Source organism: Tachypleus tridentatus, chromosome 12, assembly GCF_004210375.1.
Source record: "Tachypleus tridentatus isolate NWPU-2018 chromosome 12, ASM421037v1, whole genome shotgun sequence".
NCBI lineage: Eukaryota > Metazoa > Arthropoda > Merostomata > Xiphosura > Limulidae > Tachypleus > Tachypleus tridentatus.
The window spans coordinates 44,249,177-44,272,547 of record NC_134836.1 but is presented as its reverse complement, the minus strand read 5'-3'; the positions used below and the strand labels follow the sequence as shown (position 1 = coordinate 44,272,547).

Here is a 23,371-nt window from a genome sequence, read left to right as displayed (position 1 = left end):
CTGCAAGTTGTTCTAGCGTTGACCCAAATGAAAACTGGACTACAAATATGTTATTCAAAATGCTACAGAACCAAAATAAGATTCGTTTGGTTTCCATCAGATTAATTTGTCGAAATATTTGTCTATAGCAAAGCCAGTAAATGTCATTGGTGTCGAAACTTGTTTGCTGGAATTCGAAATGGATACAGGTGCGTCAATGACGATTATTCTCGAAATTATTTGTCATCACCAATTGAAAAACGTCACACTTCTTCCATACCACAGAATTTTTCGCAAGTACAGAGAAAATACATTTCCGCAGCTAGCCAAGCTGATATGAACATTCTTTATAGTGAATAATATATCACGGCACCAATCATGATTGTTAAAGCGTAAAATCAACCTATAGTTTAGGGGCATGAATTACTGAAACCACTAAACTGAACTCCAACACATTAATCAAGGTGACAGACAGTTTTTGAAGGTTTGATGAATAAATATAAATGATTATTCAGTGGTAGTCTATGGACAAATAAAGGGTAGACACTGAAAATATCCAGAAAATCTGATGAAATGCCAAAGTTTCACAAGCCTTTCTCACTACGTACACATTGAAGTAATTTGTGGAAGACGAGTTGTTGCATCTGGAGAAACTGGGTGTTGTCTGTAAAGTGATGCATTCATAATGGGCCACTTCAATTGTTTTCTTGCCCAAATTAGACAAAACTATCCATCTTCGTGGTGACTACAATGCGACCATCAACCAGTGGTTAGATGTGGGTAAATACTCACTATCTAATGCAGAAGATGTGTTTTCCGCCTTGGCTGGTAGAAAAGTTTTCTCTAAATTGGATATGAGCCTAGCCTATCAACAATTAGTTGTTGATGAGGATTCTCTCAAACACTTAACTAACAACACTTTTATCAGTACCATTTGTTACCACTAGTGTTCCACCAAATTTTCCCAAATAGATAAAGCATATACTTTAGGCATCCTATATTATTTTGACGATGTTTTGGTTATGGGATCAACACGTGATTAGCATATAGAATCTTTTGAATCCATTTTCAGATGCTTAAACCTCTATGACATTAACTTTAAGCTTCAAAAATGTCAGATTATCTAATCCAGTGTTGAATATCTGGGATATAATCGATGTTGAAGATCTGCATCCAACCAGCAAGAAGCCGTTATTAATGCTCGACAACTAACAAACACAACACAATAGAACACAGATATTTTCTCTATATGCTCCAGAACCATTTTACATTTTCGCTAAATTTATCAACTCATTTACAATGTTTGATAAACTTTTTACAAAACCAAAAACGTTGCATATGTACAGCAGAATGTAATAATACATTTAATTTTGCCAAAAAACGCCAAGTATCAGTTCAAATATTAACCAATTATGAGGTCAAACTACTTATATAATTATATAATGTTTTTGTGAAAATAATAACGTCCTATGGTAATCCATTGAAGTTAAATGGCTTGTAATGCTCGAAATTTATACATGTTTCTGGTCAATATATCTGAATTTCCCGAATAATATGCGCTAATCACAATTCTAGCTTCCGAACTTTATGGAATATCAACTATAACAAATCAATAATAATTGCTGTCTCTCGGCGCTTCACGTCGGTTACATTTATAGGCGTGGGGAGAGGTTTTAAGAAATTTCAGTCCCCCAACAACACTGACGATACATAAGTGTTTACGTACAAACTTATATTATTGATTCGCACACTCGAGAATCTTCTACACCTTTAATGTATAAGCGAGAATTTTGCCATATAGATTTAACAAGATACGAGGGCTGTTCAAAAAATACGCGGACTGTTTGAATTGCGCGGCTCCAGTTGGTTCCAGGGGAATCCGCTTGGTGTCGCTAGGTTCGCACAGATCAGCTGATTACGACGCCATTTCCCGATTGCAGATATCTTCATTTGTGTATTAGCTACGCGGTTTTAAGTGAAGTGAGATTTTTTCGTTTGGCGGATTTCAGAATGAATAACCTGAAGGAGCAACGACTTGCTGTGAAATTTTGTGTTAAACTTGGAACATCTGCGACTGAAACTTTTGCTATGCTTAACACAGCTTACGGTGATGTTGCTATGAAGCGTACGGCATGTTTCAAGTGGCATGAACGTTTTAAGGATGGTCGACAGTCCATTGAAGATGATGAGCGTCCTGGACGTTCTTCCACGTCAACTGACGACCCACACGTCGACAAAATCAACACCCTGGTGCGGGCAAATCGACGTCTGACTGTCAGAGAGCTTGCTGAAGAGTGTGGGATATAAGTTGGATCTTGTTACGAGGTTTTGACCGAGAAATTGAAGATGCACCGCGTTGCTGCGAAATTCAGCCCTCAGAACTCGTGCGTTTTCGGCCAAACACTCGGTCACTGTTCTTCCCCACCCCCCTACTCACCTGATCTTGCTCCTTGCGATTTTTCTTGTTTCCCAAACTCAAAAGACCCTTGAAAGAAGAAACTTTGAGACGATTTCCGAGATTAAGGCAAATGCGATGAAGGAGCTGGAGGACATTACAAAAGAAGCGTACGAGGACTGTTTCAACAAGTGGAAACACAGTTGGGATAAGTGTGTGCGTTGGGGAGGAGAGTACTTTGAAGGGGTCTTGTTTGTTTGTTTGTTTTGGAATTTCGCACAAAGCTACTCGAGGGCTATCTGTGCTAGCCGTCCCTAATTTAGCAGTGTAAGACTAGAGGGAAGGCAGCTAGTCATCACCACCCACCGCCAACTCTTGGGCTACTCTTTTACCAACGCAAAGTGGGATTGACCGCACATTATAACGCTCCCACGGCTGGGAGGGCGAGCATGTTTGGCGCGACGCGGGCGCGAACCCGCGACCCTCGGATTACGAGTCGCGCGCCTTACGCGCTTGGCCATGCCGGGCCACTTGAAGGGGTCCCAGACCTGTTAACTTCTAAATACAGTATATTTTGTTTTATGACGTCTGTCCGCGTATTTTTTAACAGACCTCGTAAGTTATATGCACTTATAAATATCATATTAACCTAAACAACATCCATATTAAAATAGATATATGATAATAAATCCGTCACAAGTTTTATATTTTCAACCAAACTTTTTCTTATAGTATTTCCTGTTTCACCAGCTCTCTTGATCTTTGATAATCCTTCAAATCTCCAATCATTGCAGTAAATGTCAACTCCTTATACTTATAATACTTTAATTTTATTATTTATACCTTTTGTGAGCCAAATTATTTGTTTGTTTATTTTTTACTTGTAACTATCTTCTTCTGTACCAACTGTAAATTGAATATTTAACAATTTAATCTTAGAAATTTCTCACACATTATAAAGATAAGTCCATACTCGACGTATTCAGTAAACATGACATGAACGTATCTAGCGTTAGTTCGATTAAGTTTTGAACTGTGATACTTAGGAATATTTAGTGTGTAATATCACTAAGATTTTTTCTTTCGGAATGAAATACAAGTCTTACCAATAACATCAAAATGATACATAATTGTATAAAATAAAAGCTACTGTTATGAAGGAGTACAAAGAAATTTCTCAATAAAGTTGATCTTTACGTGTACCAATATTTGTCATTCAAAATTTTGAAAGTCAACGACCTGATTAGGAGGTTAAAATAAAATTACTAACGTTGTAGAGCAGAATATTTACTGCGAAGAAATCATTTGATATTCAAATATGAGTGTCGGCGTTACAATTGTATGCGAGCTAAAAATAATGTTACTAAAACCTTACAAATCAAACCAAAATGACAACCAAAAAGTAAATTTTTGTGAATCCGTGATGACGAGAAAATCCACTTGTAGAGAAAATTATATGTGTAAAATGCGGCTGGAATGGGTAGAGAAGGCACTAGTACTCGAGTTTGGAAAGGGGAAAAATGTTTCCCTCTTAACTCATTTTTAAGATAAGCGATCTGCATTGTTTACGCTCCAAATATTCTTAAATAAAGTAACTTAGGAAGCAACGGTGTATAAACTCTTGTATTTATAATGATTTGTAAATTTTAGAAAGATTTTTCCAGTTCGTGAGTTAAAATAAAGATCAGCAAAATAACTCTAAAATACCAAAACATTTATGTGAAATACGTAACTGAAGAAACTCAGTAGGTTCTGTTCATCTAAATTGTTTGATAATCGAAAATTTGCCACTTGTTTGATGGCTTAAAGACTCTAACTCATACTGAATGTTACGTAGTAGTGTTAACAATAAATAATAATACTATAATGGTAAGACGTAAATTTTACTTTTTTTAAACATTGAACTTAATACCTGGTAAGAATTTAAAAGCCAAATAAACCTTGCCAGAGTACTTAGTATAATTAATATGATTGATTATCATCGAATATTCCTAAACTACAAAAAATTTATTGAATATTCTGTAACGCTCGTGACTTAGGTCTCGAAATTAATAAAGAGACAAAATTTTCTAGAATGCAGATTGGAGGTCAGCGAACATACTGGAACTAAACTTTCCAGAGAGGACTTAAATTGGTTCTGTTTTGTTTGTTGGTTTCAGAATCGGTAATTTCTACAGTAACACAAATTTATCAATTTTTATTTCATTTATTGTTTAATTTTAAAGTGTCTTTTGTGTGAGATGATCAAATTGAGAAACTTCTAGCCATAAAGCTACAATCAAATATTATATAATAGTTTCATCTTTCAAGAAAATGGAAATCTTAATATTAAAAATAATATTACAATATAATAAATAAGACACAATATCCATTATTTCAACACGTTTATTAAACTACATATATGCATAAGGTTTTGAATACTTCAATTTAAACAGTATACATCTGTAAATAAACATATTTTCACTGAATAGTATGATACAGATAATCGTATTGGTGTGGAATAACTTGCCTGAAGGCCTTTCTCAACCAATACAGTTATGTATCTCAGAACGGCTGGTATGGATATTAACACTTTTACTGATAAGGAAAGAACAACGTTTCGACCTTCCTAGGTCATCTTCAAGTTATTTTCTGTGCGTCATAGTAGATTCTCCCAAATCTATTAAGGTCCGTATTTTCAAGAATAATTTTTAAAAATCTATTCAATATTTATTAAACATTAAAAGCATGATGTCAGGTGTTTTCTTATAGACAATGACATTCTGTTGAAAACAAACAGGTAAAACAAAAATTCTTGAAAGTTAAATAGCCCTTATCAGAAAGAGTAATATGAATCTTGTTATATATTTGAGTTGTACTGAATATTAAATACTTTAATGACATCAATGTTGTACATTGGCTTCCGTCATCAGACGACCCAATTTGAAGGCACACGTAATAGCGAGAAAAGATTTTATATATTTTTTTCAAACTTAAGTAAATAGAATTAATTACACCAGTAAACAGTAAAAGAAAGACTACAGTTAATGTAAATGATTAAAACCAACAGGACATTCCAAGAGTCTTGAAAAAAATTCTTCCACAAAGTACTGGATATCTCAAATCTATATTGTGGATACACATCTGTAACAAGATAACATTTAAAAATATATATCATCAATTTATTATTTTTCTGTGTTGACTGAAAATGTGTTTAAAATAAGAAACAAATATAAATTTATAAAACTAGTGAAAAGTTCGAAACTATTATATAGTTCTTAGCAGCGCAATAGTTCCTCCTAAAACATTTTTTTTTACTTAGACTTAATTCTATTATAGGATATGAATACAAAGGAACGGATCAAGCTATTTCGCATAGTACATTGACATTTACAATAGCTAAAAAGTAAATGAAGTAATTATTTTTCATAAAGTTCAAAACTTTGCTTCATTAACTTTAAACTGTCAAATGGTTATCCATTTTCTACATATGTCCTGTTTTTATATATTTTTATTATGAACATTCTAGAACAAATAGGTAAAACAATAGTTCCATTTCACTATGCCAATTAGTTAAACGTGAAATATATGACTATTTAAATAAGTAAAATATATTTAAAGGGTGAAACAACATAACACCTTTAATCATGATTAGCGTCTATGATATCTATGCAATAGTGTGTAAAAAACCGAACTGTAGAACAGCTTAGACTCATATAAAATCATTCATTATTATTTAGACCTAATACCAAAATTGTTTAATTCGTTAAATTATATTATGAAACTTTCTTTTAGTGAGAGAAACTTTTCTTAATAACTGATGTCCTGTATAATTAATTGTAAGTATAAAAAGATTCATGTTAAATTGTATTATATATATTATTCAGGTTCAGGTTCTTATTAATGATTGAAGGTGTTACCATAAATAAAATGTTATAAGCAAGCATGCCATTTTTTTCACACTCTTTTGTTGATGCAGTAATTAAAACAAATGTTTCGTTTAATTTGATCCTATACAATTTAAGCATAAACACGTGGCTCATAAAACGGCTGAGTCATTTTGTATTAGTTAACCTTGCTTTCTGAATGTTCCCTAGCAGGAAATATCTACTGTGCCAACGAGAAAATTTGCTACAAATTTGCACATTGTGTAGGATACATCATCAACAGCAACGTACTTTACTGACTGAGTAATATGTCTAGAGGTTACAGCCAGTAATGTGATGAATTTGTTGTTTATTAGTAAAAATAACATTTCCTATTTCTTAAGAAGCTTTGGTCTTTGTTAGAATATAAGTTTCAACTTGGTTGAAGACGTGACCAACCGACGAAAAGACATCTTGAGGGAACATAGTTGTTGATTGGTTCCTTGATATATAACTCTACATATTATATTTTTGCTTAATCATTTGAACTAAAGATTGCTTTACTCTATACACTATGACTACAGTCCGTTTATTTTCTTAGCATAAGTTAAATAGAAGTTAAGTTCAAATTTATTCTGCAATTATTCTTCAAGAATCTTTAAATCGAATTTATTTCATATTCGTGCGGAAATCAGTCTGCCGTGAAAATAAGGTATTTTTCTATTTTCCACTCTAATTGGTATTACAGGTTTAGTAAGTGGTTGTGAAGTGACATTCCAATGTTATAGCCGAGGTAAACTATTGGCTTAGAATAGTTTCTATCATAACTTTTGAAGTATTAATATATTTCGAAGCCAATGCAATTAAAAGCACACATATATAAAAAGGGAATCCATTTAATTTTGAATCGTACGATTAAAACTCACGTGTGCATCTTACCTGATGATTTTAAGATCCAAATATTACACTCCTAAACTACTTCCTTCTAAGTCACGGTTTCTTGAACATAGTTTTGCTGTAGATAATTAAATGAAAAGAAAATTATTCAATTCACTATTGAATGTATATGTTCAATTAAAGTTTAAGGTAAAGAGTTATGCGGTTATTTTTTAGCCTCATTATGATCATCAAGAAATAAGAAAAATGATCTCATAATCTCATTGGAGTTATTCTAGGATAAAAAAATCAGAAATATTAAAAAAAACATTATTTATGAATAGTTTACCGAATAAAAAGAAAATATTTTAACTTTTTTTTTAATCTCACAAACAGCATTTCAAGGGTTGTTGTTCTTAATTCAGCTATAAATACCACTCCTCTTAAAAACCAACATGCCTGCAACTTATTTAACATGATATACAAAACATAGCTAGGATTTAATTATTTGGAATTGAATTGTGAAAAGATACTCGTTAGTAAATGACAAAAGCCTGATATTCATTTCTGCAAATAATAAAGAGGTTTTGTGGAATCGGCTTTACCAAAAAACAAACTAATTTTTGATATTACACAAGAATTTTGCACAACTCCGTAAAGTAAAAAATATTTTTAATGATATGTTTATAAACACAGCTTTTATTACACTTTTATACGTTATTCATATCATAAGTACACATTTTAATAATAGAATTTATATATAGTCTTACGAAAGTTTTATTGGTCTCTCCCTTTAATGACGTGGATACAAAAATGTCTTTCATCACTTCCTCCCTTGAACTTTTAGATGAGTTAAGATTCTTTTGCAGGCTTCTAAAGGGAACTTCCAAATATTTGACATCTATTATGAAAAAAAAGTATTCAAGTAGCTATTTATGTTTTGAAAACTAATTGAATTGCTTGATCGATAGAAGTTATACGAATACACCTCGTAATTTTGAGAGTTGTTTATCGCAAAGTGAAAAAGGTATAGATTTTTAAAAACATATGAAAAAGAGATAATTAATTATTTATTCTTAACTTCGCTAAGTAATACAAAATTGAAGAACTTCAGGTTAAGACATTAAAGCTATATAAAAATAATTGATAATTAACGTTCATCATTAAAAAGATGTCAAAACGTACAATATGGAATAATTGATGATATTTGAGTCTGTTTTATATATCCAAGTTACCAAGTGAGCAGTTATCAGATTTTATAAATTTAAGACATTTTAAAATGTTTTCATGTTTAAGCCTTCTATTTACTAAAATATCAAACAAACGTATTTGGTTAGTGTTACTTTGTATATTTATCTTCATTGTTTTGAGTAATATTTCTTATATATCTAATATATCTGGTGTTGGAAAAATAACCTAATGATTTTTTAATCAGATACCACAAATAGCCATAACAAAATTATATCAATGTTATTAAAACGAGTAGCCTAGCGCAAATTAATTAGATTGAATAATTCATTAAAGGGCAAATTAATTAGATTGAATAATTCATTAAAGGGCAAATTAATTAGATTGAATAATTCATTAAAGGGCAAATTAATTAGATTCTACAATTCACTGAAGGGCAAATTAATTAGATTGAAGAATTCTGTTTGTTTGTTGTTAAACGCAAACCTATACAGTGGACTATTTGTACCCTGTCCACGTTGGGGAATAGAGCCCTAGATTTTAATTTGGTAAAATGTGAGCTCGCAATATAATTTTTGAACAAAATTATGGTTAATGATTTGCTGACGCTAGAGGTGTTGTAATAAATTGTCACTAAAGTATGTATATATACACACACATGTATGTATCTCAGAACGGCTGGCATGGGTATTAAAACCTTTATTGATAAATAGAAAACAACGTTTCGACCTTCCTCCGTCATCTTCATATATGTGCTTATATATACATATAATAAATTAGTACAATATTTTTAAATCAACATATCAGATATGCATTAGTAGAGCTGTCCAATCACTGCGGCAGATTTTCAACTCAACTTGAACTGAATGAACTATTCGACAGATACTTAATAGAATACAGCACGTGTCACTGTGTGTGTTCTCTTATAGCAAAACCATGTTGGGCTACTTGCTGTGCCCACCGTGAGTTTTACTATTTTAACTCTTTTATTATTATCACACATGTATACATAAAACATAAAACAAATAAAGATTATTTTATAACATTTTTATTCTTAACAATAGCGAAAATAAACAATTTGACTCTGAAATATGACATCCTATTTTGAAGGTGTGAATGTAATAAATATTGTTTCTATAGATCACACGACTAGTTATGATCTGGTTGATTCTGTAAAATAAGTATCTGTTCCTAACAATTAATCCGACAATACCAGGTCGCACCAAACATGCTCGCCCTTTCACTCGTGGGGGTGTTATGATGTTACGATCAAACCAACTATTCGCTGGTAAAAGAATACTCCAAGAGTTGGCGGTGGGTGGTGATGACTAGCTGCCTTCCCTCTAGTCTTACACTGCTAAATTAGAGATGGCTTGTACTGATAGCCCTCGAGTAGCTTTGCGCGAAATTTAAAACAAACCAAACAAACCAAAACTTTCCTTTTTTTTGCATGTTACGATTATAATTAGGTTCTACACTTTTGTTGTCTCTTTCCTTTTTGATTTTTATCTCGCGTATTTCATTAAAGTCTTTGAAATACCAATAAAGATCAAGTTTGACGTTCAAGAGCGACAGTAAACATACAACTTTTGAAATGTGGAAGCAATAATAGTCGAGGTTTCTAGAATGGCATGTTTATAATAGCTTGCATTACATTGTTAATTAGTGCATGCATTTTATTTCTTATTCAGGCAAAACTACTTATGCTATTACTGAACAGAAGTAGCATTTTACAAACCACTATTCATGCTAAACGATTAACTGTCACTTCTTTAACGCACACATAACTGTAAGGTAGAAGGGACATACTGTAATATAGCGCTACTGTGCATCAGGTTCGCTGACTGAAAAATTCCGAGCCCTAAAACAGCGCCTGTCCTCCAGGTTGGGGGCTGTGCAGTAGGCTAACAACCTACTCACTTAAAAACAAGCCTGTTACAGAAATCGCAGTGATTGCGGCCCTATGTACCTTAAGGAATCAAGTGGCAGATGATGATGATGAAAACAGCAACCTTATATTTTAGAAATAATTCTTCCGTGGTAGATGAAATAGAAATACATAAAATTAACAAAAATAAAATGTCAGAAGAAGTAAATGAGAAAAATAGAGAAACAAAAAATTGATATATAAACACGAACAAATTATACTACGTTACAATTATATGACGAATAGGTGTATCTTTAAACAACTAAATGAATGTCAGCAAAAATAGTGAACATGTTGAGGAACAGATATATTTTCAAAATAGTGTGTCAAAAGAGGCAGTCACTCGAATGCTTTGTTGTGAATCACAGGAATTACAATGCTGCAAGTCGGATATCTATGCCCAAAGGAGGGGAACACAAATAGCTCACGATGAAGTTTCGTGTTTAACAAGAGACAAAGAATGTGACTTTGAATTTCGCGCAAAGCTACTCGAGGACTATCTGCGCTTGCTGTCCCTAATTTAGCAGTGTAAGACTAGAGGGAAGGCAACTAGTCATCACGGGGTTCGAATCCCCGTCATATCAAACATGCTCGCCTTTTCATCTGTGAGAACGTTATAATATAACGGTCACTCCCACTATTCGTTGGTAAAATAGTAGTCCAGGAGTTAACAGTGGGTAGTGATGACTTGCTACCTTCCCTCTAGTCTTACACTGCTAAATTAGGGACGGCTAGCGCGAATAGTCCCCGTGTAGCTTTGCACGAAATTATAAAAACGAAGAAGCGAGTCTTCGATTTATTACGTTACATATAAAGATTTCAAATAACCGGAAATTTTAATTTAGAAGCTATTTAACTGTAAATAGTATCAATTTTATGATATTTTCCAATAAGATTGATATATACACAATTTTCATTCTTAACTCAAACATATTTTGATATACAACAACAATACAATTTATAATAATGGTTATCACAAATAATTATTTATATACACACATGTAACAAACTCATAAATAATATTCAGTCGCCTATCTGGTCTGGAGCTGAATGTTTTATGGACGGTCCAGGTCCACGGCGAGCGAATTAATTTTACGTTCATACACAGGTACCCTTCAATTGACTAGAATGCTAGCTGTATTCTTGTTTAACCTAACGCAGTTTATAAGTTTACTTCTTGCAGAAGAAGGTAGATATCTAATGTCTTCATAGAAATACTAACGTCCGAAGTTAATTCTTTGAAAATGAATGGTCTATGATATTTGAAATCTATAAACGATCTCGATCAAAGATCTGAAGTTTTTTTATTAATAAGTGTTAATGATAATTATAGCTTCTGAGGCTTATAATATACTGACTGTAGTTGACCAACAGTATTTTATTGCTTCCCCTCACCTTGCGATAGCTAACGTTTATACTTATTAAGCGACATTTTCGAAAATTAACTTGGCAACAAAATTTGAAGATACGCTTGTGCTTTCCTAAAACATATATTGTTGATTCATATACTCGGAAATCTACAAATTGAGAGAACAAGACGGTATTTGCACGATACACATTTAACAATATCAGTTACATGTATTAAACTGAAACAAGCGCAGATATTAAAATAAATGTAAAATAATAACTCTGTTACAACAAGCTTTGAAGGAACTTACCTGCAATTGTTTATTTATAGCTAAGTACAATAAGTTATCCTTGTCCACGATGGGCATCGAAATCCAGTTTGAAGCATTACAGGTTCGACGACTTACCATTGTGCCACTGGAGGACGCCACTAACATTTTTTTTATTATACGACGAGATAAAAGCATTAGTATCATAATTGTGTCATTATTTCTAATTTTGTATATTTTTTTAATTCAGCCATCACAATAATATTTTTCAACAGCATAATGTAAGTTTCACTAGACGTATTTCCTTCTCTCTGTTGAGTTTTTATATGTTGCTGTACTCCTGTGTTTGTTTATTAAGTCTGATGTCCATTCCTGAAGATGCTCAAAAGCTAATTCCAATAAGTATCATACAATATATGGTGCAAGATGTGAAATAGTGTAAATTTTTTTTAGAAAAAGGTATTTTTAATTGTGACAAACCGTCTTCGTTTTACAATAAATCTCATACAGTCTCTATTCTTTATAATTACAACTAACATATATCAATAAAACTTTCTTTTTTTCAGTCTGGTGATAGTTTCTTTGAAATCTCCTGTGCATGTAGACTCAATTTTCCAGGAATTCTGCCGTCTTTCTTAATTCTAGACATTTGGGGCTTTATATTTAGTCCATTACCATGCTCCAGCATGCCGCCCAAATATCGTTTCTAACGCAGAGAAAATATTGGCAGAAGTTCACTTAAAATTCAATCTACCTGTTGACACACTACCTGTATCCATGGTAAAAGGAGCAACACAATTTTTGAACGTATAAGAATTAATGAGGTTGTCAAGAAGGTGGTTTACTTAAATTAGTTGTGTAAAAAAAGACACAAGTTAAGATTCAATAATAATCTCTGTAAAACAATTAATATACTTTAAGACTTAATACTTTCAAATTAACAGATGGATTTACTTGTAGTGTACTTCAGTATAAGAATCTTTGTTTTGATTCTTAAGTTAGAACTGATGCTGGAAAAAAGCCTTTGTAAAATCAGGGCTTAGCAAACAGCTCGATGTGGCTTTGCTATAAGAAAATACACATACAAATGCATAAAAAGCCTTAGACAGTAGCTGCACATTTCATTATGACATAAATTTGTGAGTTCTCGCAAAACTATAAAGTTGAAACTTATCGACTCACAAAACGTACTTGGATACAAATGTGATTCATATCTGCAAACTCATATCTTGTACATAAACAAATCTAGAGAACGTAAGGAAGGGACACATTTGTATTAAATCTGACAGGATTTCTCGTTTTTCAATATAGTGTAGAAGATAGATTACATAACTACAAACGTATAGATAGAAGGTATATATTTCCCATTCAGTGGTGAAATAAGAATTATTTCAGTTTCCTTTCCTTTAAAATTTGAAAACATTCAACATCATTTTGTATTTATTTATGAAAATCAGAAAATGCACGATTTTTAAAATATAATTAATATCAAGGAATTTATTCACAGATAATTTTCAAATTATATTAATTGGTGATTCTAGCTATCTTTCCATTTTAAATCATAAGTTACAATAGTTATAAGTACTCATTATTTTTAAAATTTGTGGTAGTCCATCTTTTCAAGCCAAAGAAATTCTGGTAATTTCAATTAGTTACTCCCAGACAGCCCGATATAGTCACGTGGTTGAGGCACTCGACTCATAATTCGAGATTCGCGGGTTCCAATCTCTGTCACACCAAATATGCTCGCCATTTCAGCCGTGGGAGCGTTATATTGTGACGGACAATCCCACTATTCGTTGGCAAAAGAGTAGCTTAAGCGTTGGCGGTGGGTGGGGATGACTAGCTACCTTTCTTATAGTCTTACACTGTTGATTTAGAGACAGCTAGCACAGATAGCTCTCGTGTTGCTTTGCGCGAAATTCGAAACACTCCAAACCAAATACTTCCAGACAATTTTTTTCTCCTCACCAAACATAATTCATATCCTAGACGAACTAATATTAATTACAAAGTAAATTTTGAAATAGAAAACGACAAATAACAAGTCCAAAAATGACACTTACTTTATCTAAGAAAAAGTTAAGCTTCTAGTCCAATAAAGCCTGCTAGTTATGTACTGAAAACCTCAAACATGAAAAAATTAGGAAACAAAAATAATTCGTGTTATTTCTCTCCCTGACAATTCTCATGATGTTTTACTACACAAGTTATTAGTCCTAGCCCTCTTATTGTAATTCACTTGAAGTGTTGTGATTTGAAATTGTAACTGACTCTTAAAAATTAACCCTTTCTAGAAAGGTCATGTTAAGGATATTGTGAAATGAATTTCTTTTTCGCGGTAGTAAAAGAACATGAGGAAACAGAACTATAGTTTTCAAAAGAAAGACATAATTATTGGTTCTAGCAGCAAAAAAAAATACGGACGATTAATGCTAAAATCTCGGCTTTGATTTATCATGGTCGACAGAATGCCCATAGCTCATTGTGCAACGTTGCGCTAAGTCAAGAAAAAACAAAGTGCCATTTATCGAACAGCTACCATTTGTATACTTGAAGTAATGTGCAAGGTTAAACATTTTCTATTCCAAGTAAACCAACAACAACAACCCATTGCCCTTAATTAAGAACTTCTTTTGGAACTCTAAACAAGGTTATTCTCATGGAATTAGTTGCAGAAAACGAAACAAGAACCTTGTTTACAAGGCTAATCAGAAAGCGAAAACCTGTAGGGAAATTCGCCTGTTGAAACATATCCAAGCAAGTATCTAACACGTAACAAATTTAAGTGTGTCTTCACATTTTATAAAATATACATTTTCAATACTGTCACGTCTATGTATTATTGTCTTGCTCGTGATGCATTTTTCTAAAATCACACAGAGAATACATGGTGGAAACAGATTACAGCTTTAGTGATAAGAGAAACATCCGGAGAGTCAAAAGAAATGGAAACTCGAGCTCTGCATGCCACCAGGCAAGCGTGTTTATATCATTCACCGCGATAAAATGTTGTCTTTGTACGGAATGGAAGCTAATAAGGTAAAGCTCCACTATGATAAAGAATCCATTCTCATATCCAAGTCAACGCAATATTTTCTCTGAAAGATGAAAGTACAAACAAGAGTTCATAATATATCGTTTGTAGATATCTCATGTGGATTTTTTTGTATCGTTTTTGTTGTTTCGTTGGTCATAAGTATGTTACATCCAGCAGTGGAACACTATCGGATAAGTAAAACAAAAAGACTCTAAGGTCTAAGTTGTTATCCTTGCATCTTGCCGTAAGTTGTGAATACTTTCTCCTAATACTAAAGTAGCCTTGAGTGCTCTGTCTTGATCAAAGAAAAATGCAATTTTCCTCTGACTCATTATGGTAAGAGCCATGACAATATCCAGTATTATATTTATACAATATTTCATTTATTAAACACTAATTAATATTTTATTTCATCTAATTTATTTTTAAGAGTTTTCCTAAGAGTAGTGCACTCTGTTAATTATATGTTTGATTATTTACCTTCATTTACACAATTGTTATAGCAACAAAAATAATAGTAGTGGGATCGAAGAAAATACTAATACATTTCGAAATGGAAAATCTCGCATTCTGTTTCGCAGGATGTTGCTTACAATCATTTATATATATCATAATACTATACGAAATAACAGTAATAAAATCCACACATGAAAACCTCAAGTTTTGAAATATAATCACACCCACTACCGGGTGAATTATGTTGTGACACGCTTTGTTCACATTACTTCTAGAAAGTTCACGTAATTGTGTTGATATTGTTGTGAATTCTGCTGAGAAACACAGTACAATAAGCAACTATAACGTTGTAAATAAACGCAAATGTATACCTGAGAAAAAGAACGAATAGCGGAAATTATTGCGTTAATACAAAATATATTTCCTCTTTATATGGTTGAGTTATATATGGTAATGTAGTGGTATGTGGCTGCAGCAGAGAGCCATGGTGCCAAGGGAGAGGTGTTTAGTAAATAAGTATTTGATTCATGGAGAATTCTCGACTATTCGCCAGTGTAACGCTGCTACAAATGGTTATTGTTTTAGGATATGAATAATCCTGAGTAAGAATGTGTTTATGAAATTATGAAACAATGTAGACAACATTAAAAAATGCACCCATACTGTTTACCATGGAATTAGAAAATGTTTCACAACAGAACTCTGAAGACATCTTCATCCTCAAATACAATGTCTCAAGCGACTCTTCTGTAAAAATAAAAGCTTTTGTCAAGAAATAATATCTTTCGATCAATAACAGCACTATGATGAAGCTGGACATATTTATTCGTATTGTTAACAAGAGGTTGAAAAAAACGTATAAGCCAAATGTTCGCAACTTTGCCGCTAGCTGCGAAACAAACAGCTGTTTTGATGATAAAGACACAGAAGATTTTCATATTTAATAGTGTGTCTGTGAAAAGGTTTCAAGATGTGTGATCTAAGTTTGAACTCGATGTTCTTTCTGCACATAAGCTTCTTAGACTAGAAATTGCTGTGTCATACAAAAGTGTGCAATTGTAGTCATCAGTGGGTACCATGGACAATGGAGGAAATGGTTGTAACAGCAGCATTTGACCAACAACTTCATTTTTATGAAGCACATTTAACCCCAGTTTAGAAGTCCAAGTGTAAATATTGTTTATTCTGTGTTGGTATGAATAAATATCAAATTAGATGCCATTAAAACAATTTTTTTAGGGAAATATAATTAAGCCTATTAGTTAAAGGTTTAAACCAATAATCGGTAGTAGAAACGCCAGCTAAATTGATATACCTGGTATTATATCGGGACATATTTCTTCAAGTGAATCTTTTGAATTGTCTTCGGTAGCCATAGTGTCTTTCCAATCATAATTAGAAGAACTTCTGGAAGATTAAAAGAAATATTTTTTATCATTTTTGTATAAAGTCATTTGTTTCGCATTTACAACATGTTGTAAATATGTAAGACATACAGTTATAAATTATTTGGTGAATTTTAGATACAAAATACATTTATAAAAATCAGATGCATCATACATAAATAATTTCAAATTTATCACATGCTTAAAATTATTTCCAAGGAAAGAAAAAATCAAAATCTTCAATAATTATCATTGAAATTTCTTGAAATCTGTTTCGTTGAACAGCAACAAAACTTTCACCAACCTTATCATAGTTAAGTACGGTATATATATATATATATATTATTTTAAAACATTGATGTTCTCTTAAGTACTAAGTACAAGTGTGTAACAAAATGATCATTTAGTTGGTCGCGATTCTATGTTGTGGCTATATTTGAAATAAATATTTTATATTATTTGTTCAAGAGAATCAATCAGTCATAAGAACGCATAAAGGCAGTTTTAAGGTTTTATCAAAAAGAAGCATTCTTAAGCTTATATTATATTACAATCACTCAAGTATAAGCCCACATAGACAATGTAAATTCCATTACGTGTATTCAAAGACAGGCATTTCACAGCGAGTGCTGTGCAAAGTCATTCAAAATAGCACTACTGGATTTCAAGCAGGTTTAAGAAGTATTTTTTTAGTTGAAATACATAGAATGAATGTCATATTGTAGCATTACACGTAAAATAATGTCGCTATAACATTATATTTAATGTGCTATTTGTTTTTGGAACGCAGCAGGTCCCAAAGTAATGTGCAAACATGCTATAAGTAGGTTATTATTACCATATTTTTAACTTGAGTGCAAAATCAAATCAGGAAGTTGGAAAGTATTAATGCACGTTTGATTGTATACTTCAGATTTTATTCATGGTAAGTATTTGGTAAATATCGAAGAGACATTAAATTCGGTGTTGACTTAGAGTCATTTACAATTCTAATTGTGTAATTCGAAGTTAGTTACTATTATAATGCATCTGTAGTTGTAATTTAACCTTGTTACACATGTATAAATACGAGTATACCACCAACTTAACATAAGTGAGCAGTTACAGTTCGTTTACACCTGTGTTCGTTATGCTTGTTTTTTTATAAATTCATAAACATTTGTAATATAACATCGGGGTAATTTTGCTTAACGAAAATTTCAGGTACAATGTTAGCTAGATATTAAAGCATCTTCAGCAAATCAACAAGAAATTAAGAATAACACTTTGAGATCAACGTTCCAAATTAATTACATTTAAATAGAAAAAAACAAACAAACACATTTGAACTTGTAACTAAAAGTTTTATATGAAGTTTGTTTGTTTTTTTTTGGAATTTCGCACAAAGCAACTCGAGGGCTATCTGTGCTAGCCGTCCCTAATTTAGCAGTGTAAGACTAGAGGGAAGGCAGCTAGTCATCACCACCCACCGCCAACTCTTGGGCTACTCTTTTACCAACGAAAAGTGGGATTGACCGTCACATTATAACGCCCCCACGGCTGGGAGGGCGAGCATGTTTTGGCGCGACTCGGGCGCGAACCCGCGACCCTCAGATTACGAAGCGCACGCCTTAACGCGCTAGGCCATGCCAGGCCTATTTATATAAAGACACGCCATATCGAACGTAATGCTTCGCAGTTCCCCGTTATGTTTAATATGGGGCTATCATTAAACCGTCACATTCTTTTATTTTGACCCATCATAAATGTCCCCAAAACCAGTTCACTACGTGGTAACCTTAAAATAAATTTCAATCACTACAGAAAAGAGGTTTCGGGGTCACACAAAGTGACCTCTAATTTCACACAGAAGAAGATAAGGTACAGACAGGGTAACTATTTTTTATGCATTAAATATGTAGAGGGAAGTATATATCTCTATAATCTTTTAAAGTTTTTTTTTAAGTAGACAAAGCATGTTTGTTGTATATGATTTTGATGCATGCATTTATTTGATACTAAAATCATCATACACATGTTTATCACAAGATAAGGAACATGTTCAAACCAAAACAAATTAAGACCAGTTAGATGTCACTCGCTCCAGTACTTCTCAGCATAATAACAGGAAATCATGCAAACAAGGTTAACATGTTTTCCTAGACAGCACAGAAAACTTCCTCGCGCGGCACCTTCAGCCTTTTCCTCGAGTTTAGTCTCCAGAGCTCTGCTGAAATTAGCAAATACCTGCCCTACTCTCACAAACCACTAGAACCTCAACTATGAACTTCAGCTAGTAAAGACCGTTAGTGTCAATGGAACTATCTCTTCTCATCTACCAAAGGATAAAGGTAGACGTTTGCTATGCTGGGGAGGTAGAGACATGTACTTATTCTTTGGCATCATCAGTTACTTTATCCACAACTTCAAAATGAAGAGTGTCATGTAGGAGATTTATGGGGTCACAAACGATATTATTTCCAGTTATAAGAAAACCATCTCTAGCTTCAGGCTAAGACGCAAAGTCTTGGCCATAGAACTTACGATACTGTCAATATACTGACAGCATTTTTAATTTTTCTAACATAAACCATTAAAGTGGGTCTGAGGATGACAGCGATAATGGACACGAGCTATGAATATTACTAGTAATAGTTTATTAAGTTCTGTTTTATTAAGTTTTATGTAAATGAAAATAAAATTTGATATGAAAACAAAGTAGTGATACAATAATACTCTTGGTTCTTAAATATTAGGCTTTGCAATAACAGTATTAACAATAGACTACTGGTATTTGATATTGAGTATTTATTTCAGATTATAAGTATAAATACAATAGTTGTATTTATAGACTAGTGTTTGAGTTAAGCGTTTACAGTTTGTTATGTACAATGGACACAATAAGTGAGTTTTATTCGGGAACTCTAGACTGACATGTAATTTTAGGGAAACTAGTAATGAAGATGTGCAATTTTTATGTAGGGTTTGTAGGTTAGAGGAGAAGTTGGAGGCTATCCTATTCAAAGTAGAGGCACTAGATAAAGAGAAGTATATAAACTGTGGTAAATGGCAGTAGATTTTCAGAAGGAACTTAAGCATTTACATGCAAGGATACTTCTGCTAACAATAATATTGAAAATGTTTGAATAAAAAGTATTAAATACAGTTATTATAAGCGTATTCTGTAGAGAAACAAAATTCAGTCCTTGGCTTCTGCAGATGAAGATCTGTTGGGGAAAGGAAAGCAAATCGCTTATAGAAGGATGTGAATGTTAAGAAGGTTATAGTTATAGGTGGTTCCTTGACAAGGTATGTGGATAGAATAGAGTGAAAAAGAATCAGGTTATGTGCTCAGGGCACTTATGAAGAATACAATTGACAGAGCAGAGGATATAATAAAGGGGACCAGCAGAGATGAATTTGTTGTGGTCATGTAGAAGCTAATTATCTAGGTAGGGAAGAATAGTTCAAAGAAGTTAATTAATAAACAAAAAGAACTGATAAAAGAATTTAATGAAAAATACCGTAACTTAATTTTTTTTAGAGATACTGCCCAAAATTAATACGGGGATGAAGTTATAAGTAGGTCACTTGTAGAATCAGTTAAGTGTAATGATGGAACTTTTGGAATGGATAGTTTGTATTTTAATAAGGTAGGGGCTAGCTTTTTGCTAAAGCTATTAACTCAGCATTAAAAGAAGTTTTAAACTAGGACTAGTGGTGACGACCAAGAAAAACTAAATAGAAAGGAATAAGAGGCAGAGAAACGTTTAGCATAGAGCATAATAGAGAAATAGTTATAGGAATAGGCTTAATTGTTACTATTGTAATGCTAGAAGTATAAAAATATAGCTTTAGAACGTTAGTAAGAATGGATAATTTTAATGTAATGTGAATAACTTAAACATAGTTAAATACAGATGATTTTGTTGACAGAGGTTTCTTTGGAATACAGAGTTACAGACAATTTAATAGAGATATAGAATTAAAGAGCAGGGTAGCTTTGTATGTAAAATGAGAGTTACATCTTGTTAAAACTGAGAACATTAAAGATAATAGCAAGAAGATTTAATCCATCTTCGTTTCATATATATTACATTACTCTATTGAATTAGTATATTCTGTATGAAGGGAAAAGGCTTTTAATGCGAATTTGTTACAGACTACCAAATGATAATGATGAAATTAGTGAGAAACTTTACAATGAGATTAAGATTTCAGCTGTTAATGAAGTCATAATTATGAGTGATTTTTATTTCAGGCATATAGATTGGGAAATGCTCGTGCCAAACGTTAGGAAGAAAGACTTTTGGAAACTGTTCAGGATGGTTTTCTTCACCAGCTAGTCAAGATATATCCTACTAGAAACAATGCTATTTTAGATTTATTGCTGACGCCAAATACAGAAATGATCCAGAAGGTAGACATTGAGGAATGTCTGAGTGGAAGTTATCATTTTTATATTAGGTTCGAAGTTTTACTGCAAATGAAAATACAGAATGATGACATTTTGGTTACAAATTTTAAAGAAGCAAATTTTTTGTAAAAATGCGATAAGAATCATCTGTTGTGAAACATTGATCAGATGTGCAAAATGTTTAATGTTAGTTTTTTAAATATTGAAGATAAACATATTTCTTATAGAAAGAAAAGGAAAACTGCAAGTAAAAGAACATGCTGGCTCACAAAGAATTTAAGAAATAAAATTTTAAAACATATATAAGTTTGAACATTTAAATTGACTGATAATACAGGAGACTTTGAAGCTAATAGAATGTCACCAAAGTTAGTTAATTAGGAAGAACATCAAAAAAGATATATGAGAAAAGGTTGGAAGACTATGTAAAAATTATTAGTAAGAATTTCATTAAATATATCAAGGGTAAACAGAATGTTAGAATGTGAATAGGATCCATGAAGGATGATAACAGAAGGCTAGTATCTGATAATTATGAGATAGTTGGGTTATTAAATTTTACTTTTATGGTTTTTACTAACAAAGATTTAAGCAGTATTTCACATCATGAACATTTGATAAGTGGAAACGAGATAAAACAACATGACTGCAATAATTCTGAGCTAGCTAAGAAAAAGTGATATTTTCTCAAGGGTTTTGAAGGAAGTTAAAAGTTGGATATTTGAGCCACTTTTTACTAATATTGCCACTCTTTGAACGGTGGCCATGTAGTAAAGGATTTAAAGTTAGCTAATGTAACTCCTCTTTCCAAAGAAGGTTGTAAAAATTGTCCCATTAATTATAAATGTCTTACATGACTTGTGTGAAAAGTTTTGGAAAGTTTGATAAAATATACTTTGTAACGTTATTTAACAAAGTTTAGAATTTTATTGGATGTAGCTTTGTTTCAACATAGAAAATCTTGTAGATGAGGATAGGGGGGTAGATTTGGTGTATCTGGAATTTTAGAAAGCGTCTGATAAAGTATTATATAATGTGCCTTTATAAGTATGGGGAATAAGTTAGCAAATTTGAAAGAAGAGTGGCTGGATGGAAGAAAGCAAAGGGTTGTTACAAATGGAGTTCAGTCAAACTGGAATTAATGTCAGAAATGGGGCACTTCAGGGTTCATTCTTTGGACCTTTGCTCTTTTTGATTTACATCAACGACAGAAATGTAGGAATAGTCAATAAATTACTTAAATTTGCAGATAATATGAAGGCCTTATTAGAAGGTGTTGCTAGCTGTGAAGAGCATGCTGCTCTTTTACAAAAGATTTAGATAGCTTGTAACATTGAGCAAATAAATGGCAAATGGAGTTTAAATGTAATAAATGTAAGATAATTCATATGGGTTATCAAATTTTAATTATAAGTATAAGTTAAATGAGAAAACTTTAACAATATTATGAAAGAAAGAGATCTTGGTGTAATAGCCAATCAAAAAACTATCTAAAACTATCCAAGGGCTATACTGTTACTATGGGTAGAAAAAATAGGATAATAAGTTGTATCTACAGAAATATTCAATAAAATTATAAAGATATTATGATTTCATTGTACAGGTCACTGATTAGGCCACATTTAGAGTATTGTGTTCAGTCTTAAGACATCAACTTGTTGCAAAGAGTTCAGAAAAGTGTTACTAGATGAGTGGCTGGGATGGAGGGATTGTCACATGAGGAGAGGCTGAAATCTCTCTAATTGTTTTTTTCTTTATTTATTAAAGGTGTCACGGAATTTTCGTTTAAGACGTGAGCAACTTTTCTTAAACACTACACATTAAGTTTGTGAGAACATTTTTCTCATGTCTCATAAAATAGCTAATATATTTCATTTAACCTCAACATAGATTCAATTCACTATCGGCATTCCTAATTTCGTCAGATACTGATTTATTAATGTACCTGATGAACGTAAATCAAATGTATTTAAAGCACTGAAAACATAATAATAAATGTGACACTTTCCCTTACATTATCATTATATTTTTATTAACGACATTTCAAATTATTTTACAGATAGAAAATGATATGGTAAAATGGACACATGTTAGTTTGTAAGAATATTATACATTTTGCAAAATAAATCGTTATTTCGTTATGAAATAAAGAAAATATATTTATGTGACATTTTAACATACATTTTCGAATTTGTACTATTCCATTATTTTCAAGACAAAATATGTTATTGTACGTCTCCTAAAGTAACTAAAAGTGAAATAAGCGTA

The 23,371-nt window shown here is 32.3% G+C and overlaps 1 protein-coding gene across 1 annotated transcript in view; it reads right to left on the bottom strand.

The window, feature by feature from the left end:
* Positions 1–4,840: 4,840 nt before the first annotated feature.
* LOC143234985 (synaptogenesis protein syg-2-like) overlaps positions 4,841–23,371 on the bottom strand; it is a 95,275-nt gene continuing 76,744 nt past the window's right edge. The window contains exons 11-14 of the mRNA XM_076472679.1: positions 16,638–16,729; positions 7,866–7,996; positions 7,159–7,234; positions 4,841–5,497 (exon numbers count right to left, since the gene is read on the bottom strand). Coding sequence (XP_076328794.1) covers positions 7,205–7,234; positions 7,866–7,996; positions 16,638–16,729 — 253 coding nt within the window. The 3' untranslated portion in view covers positions 4,841–5,497; positions 7,159–7,204. The remainder of the gene's footprint in view (positions 5,498–7,158; positions 7,235–7,865; positions 7,997–16,637; positions 16,730–23,371) is intronic.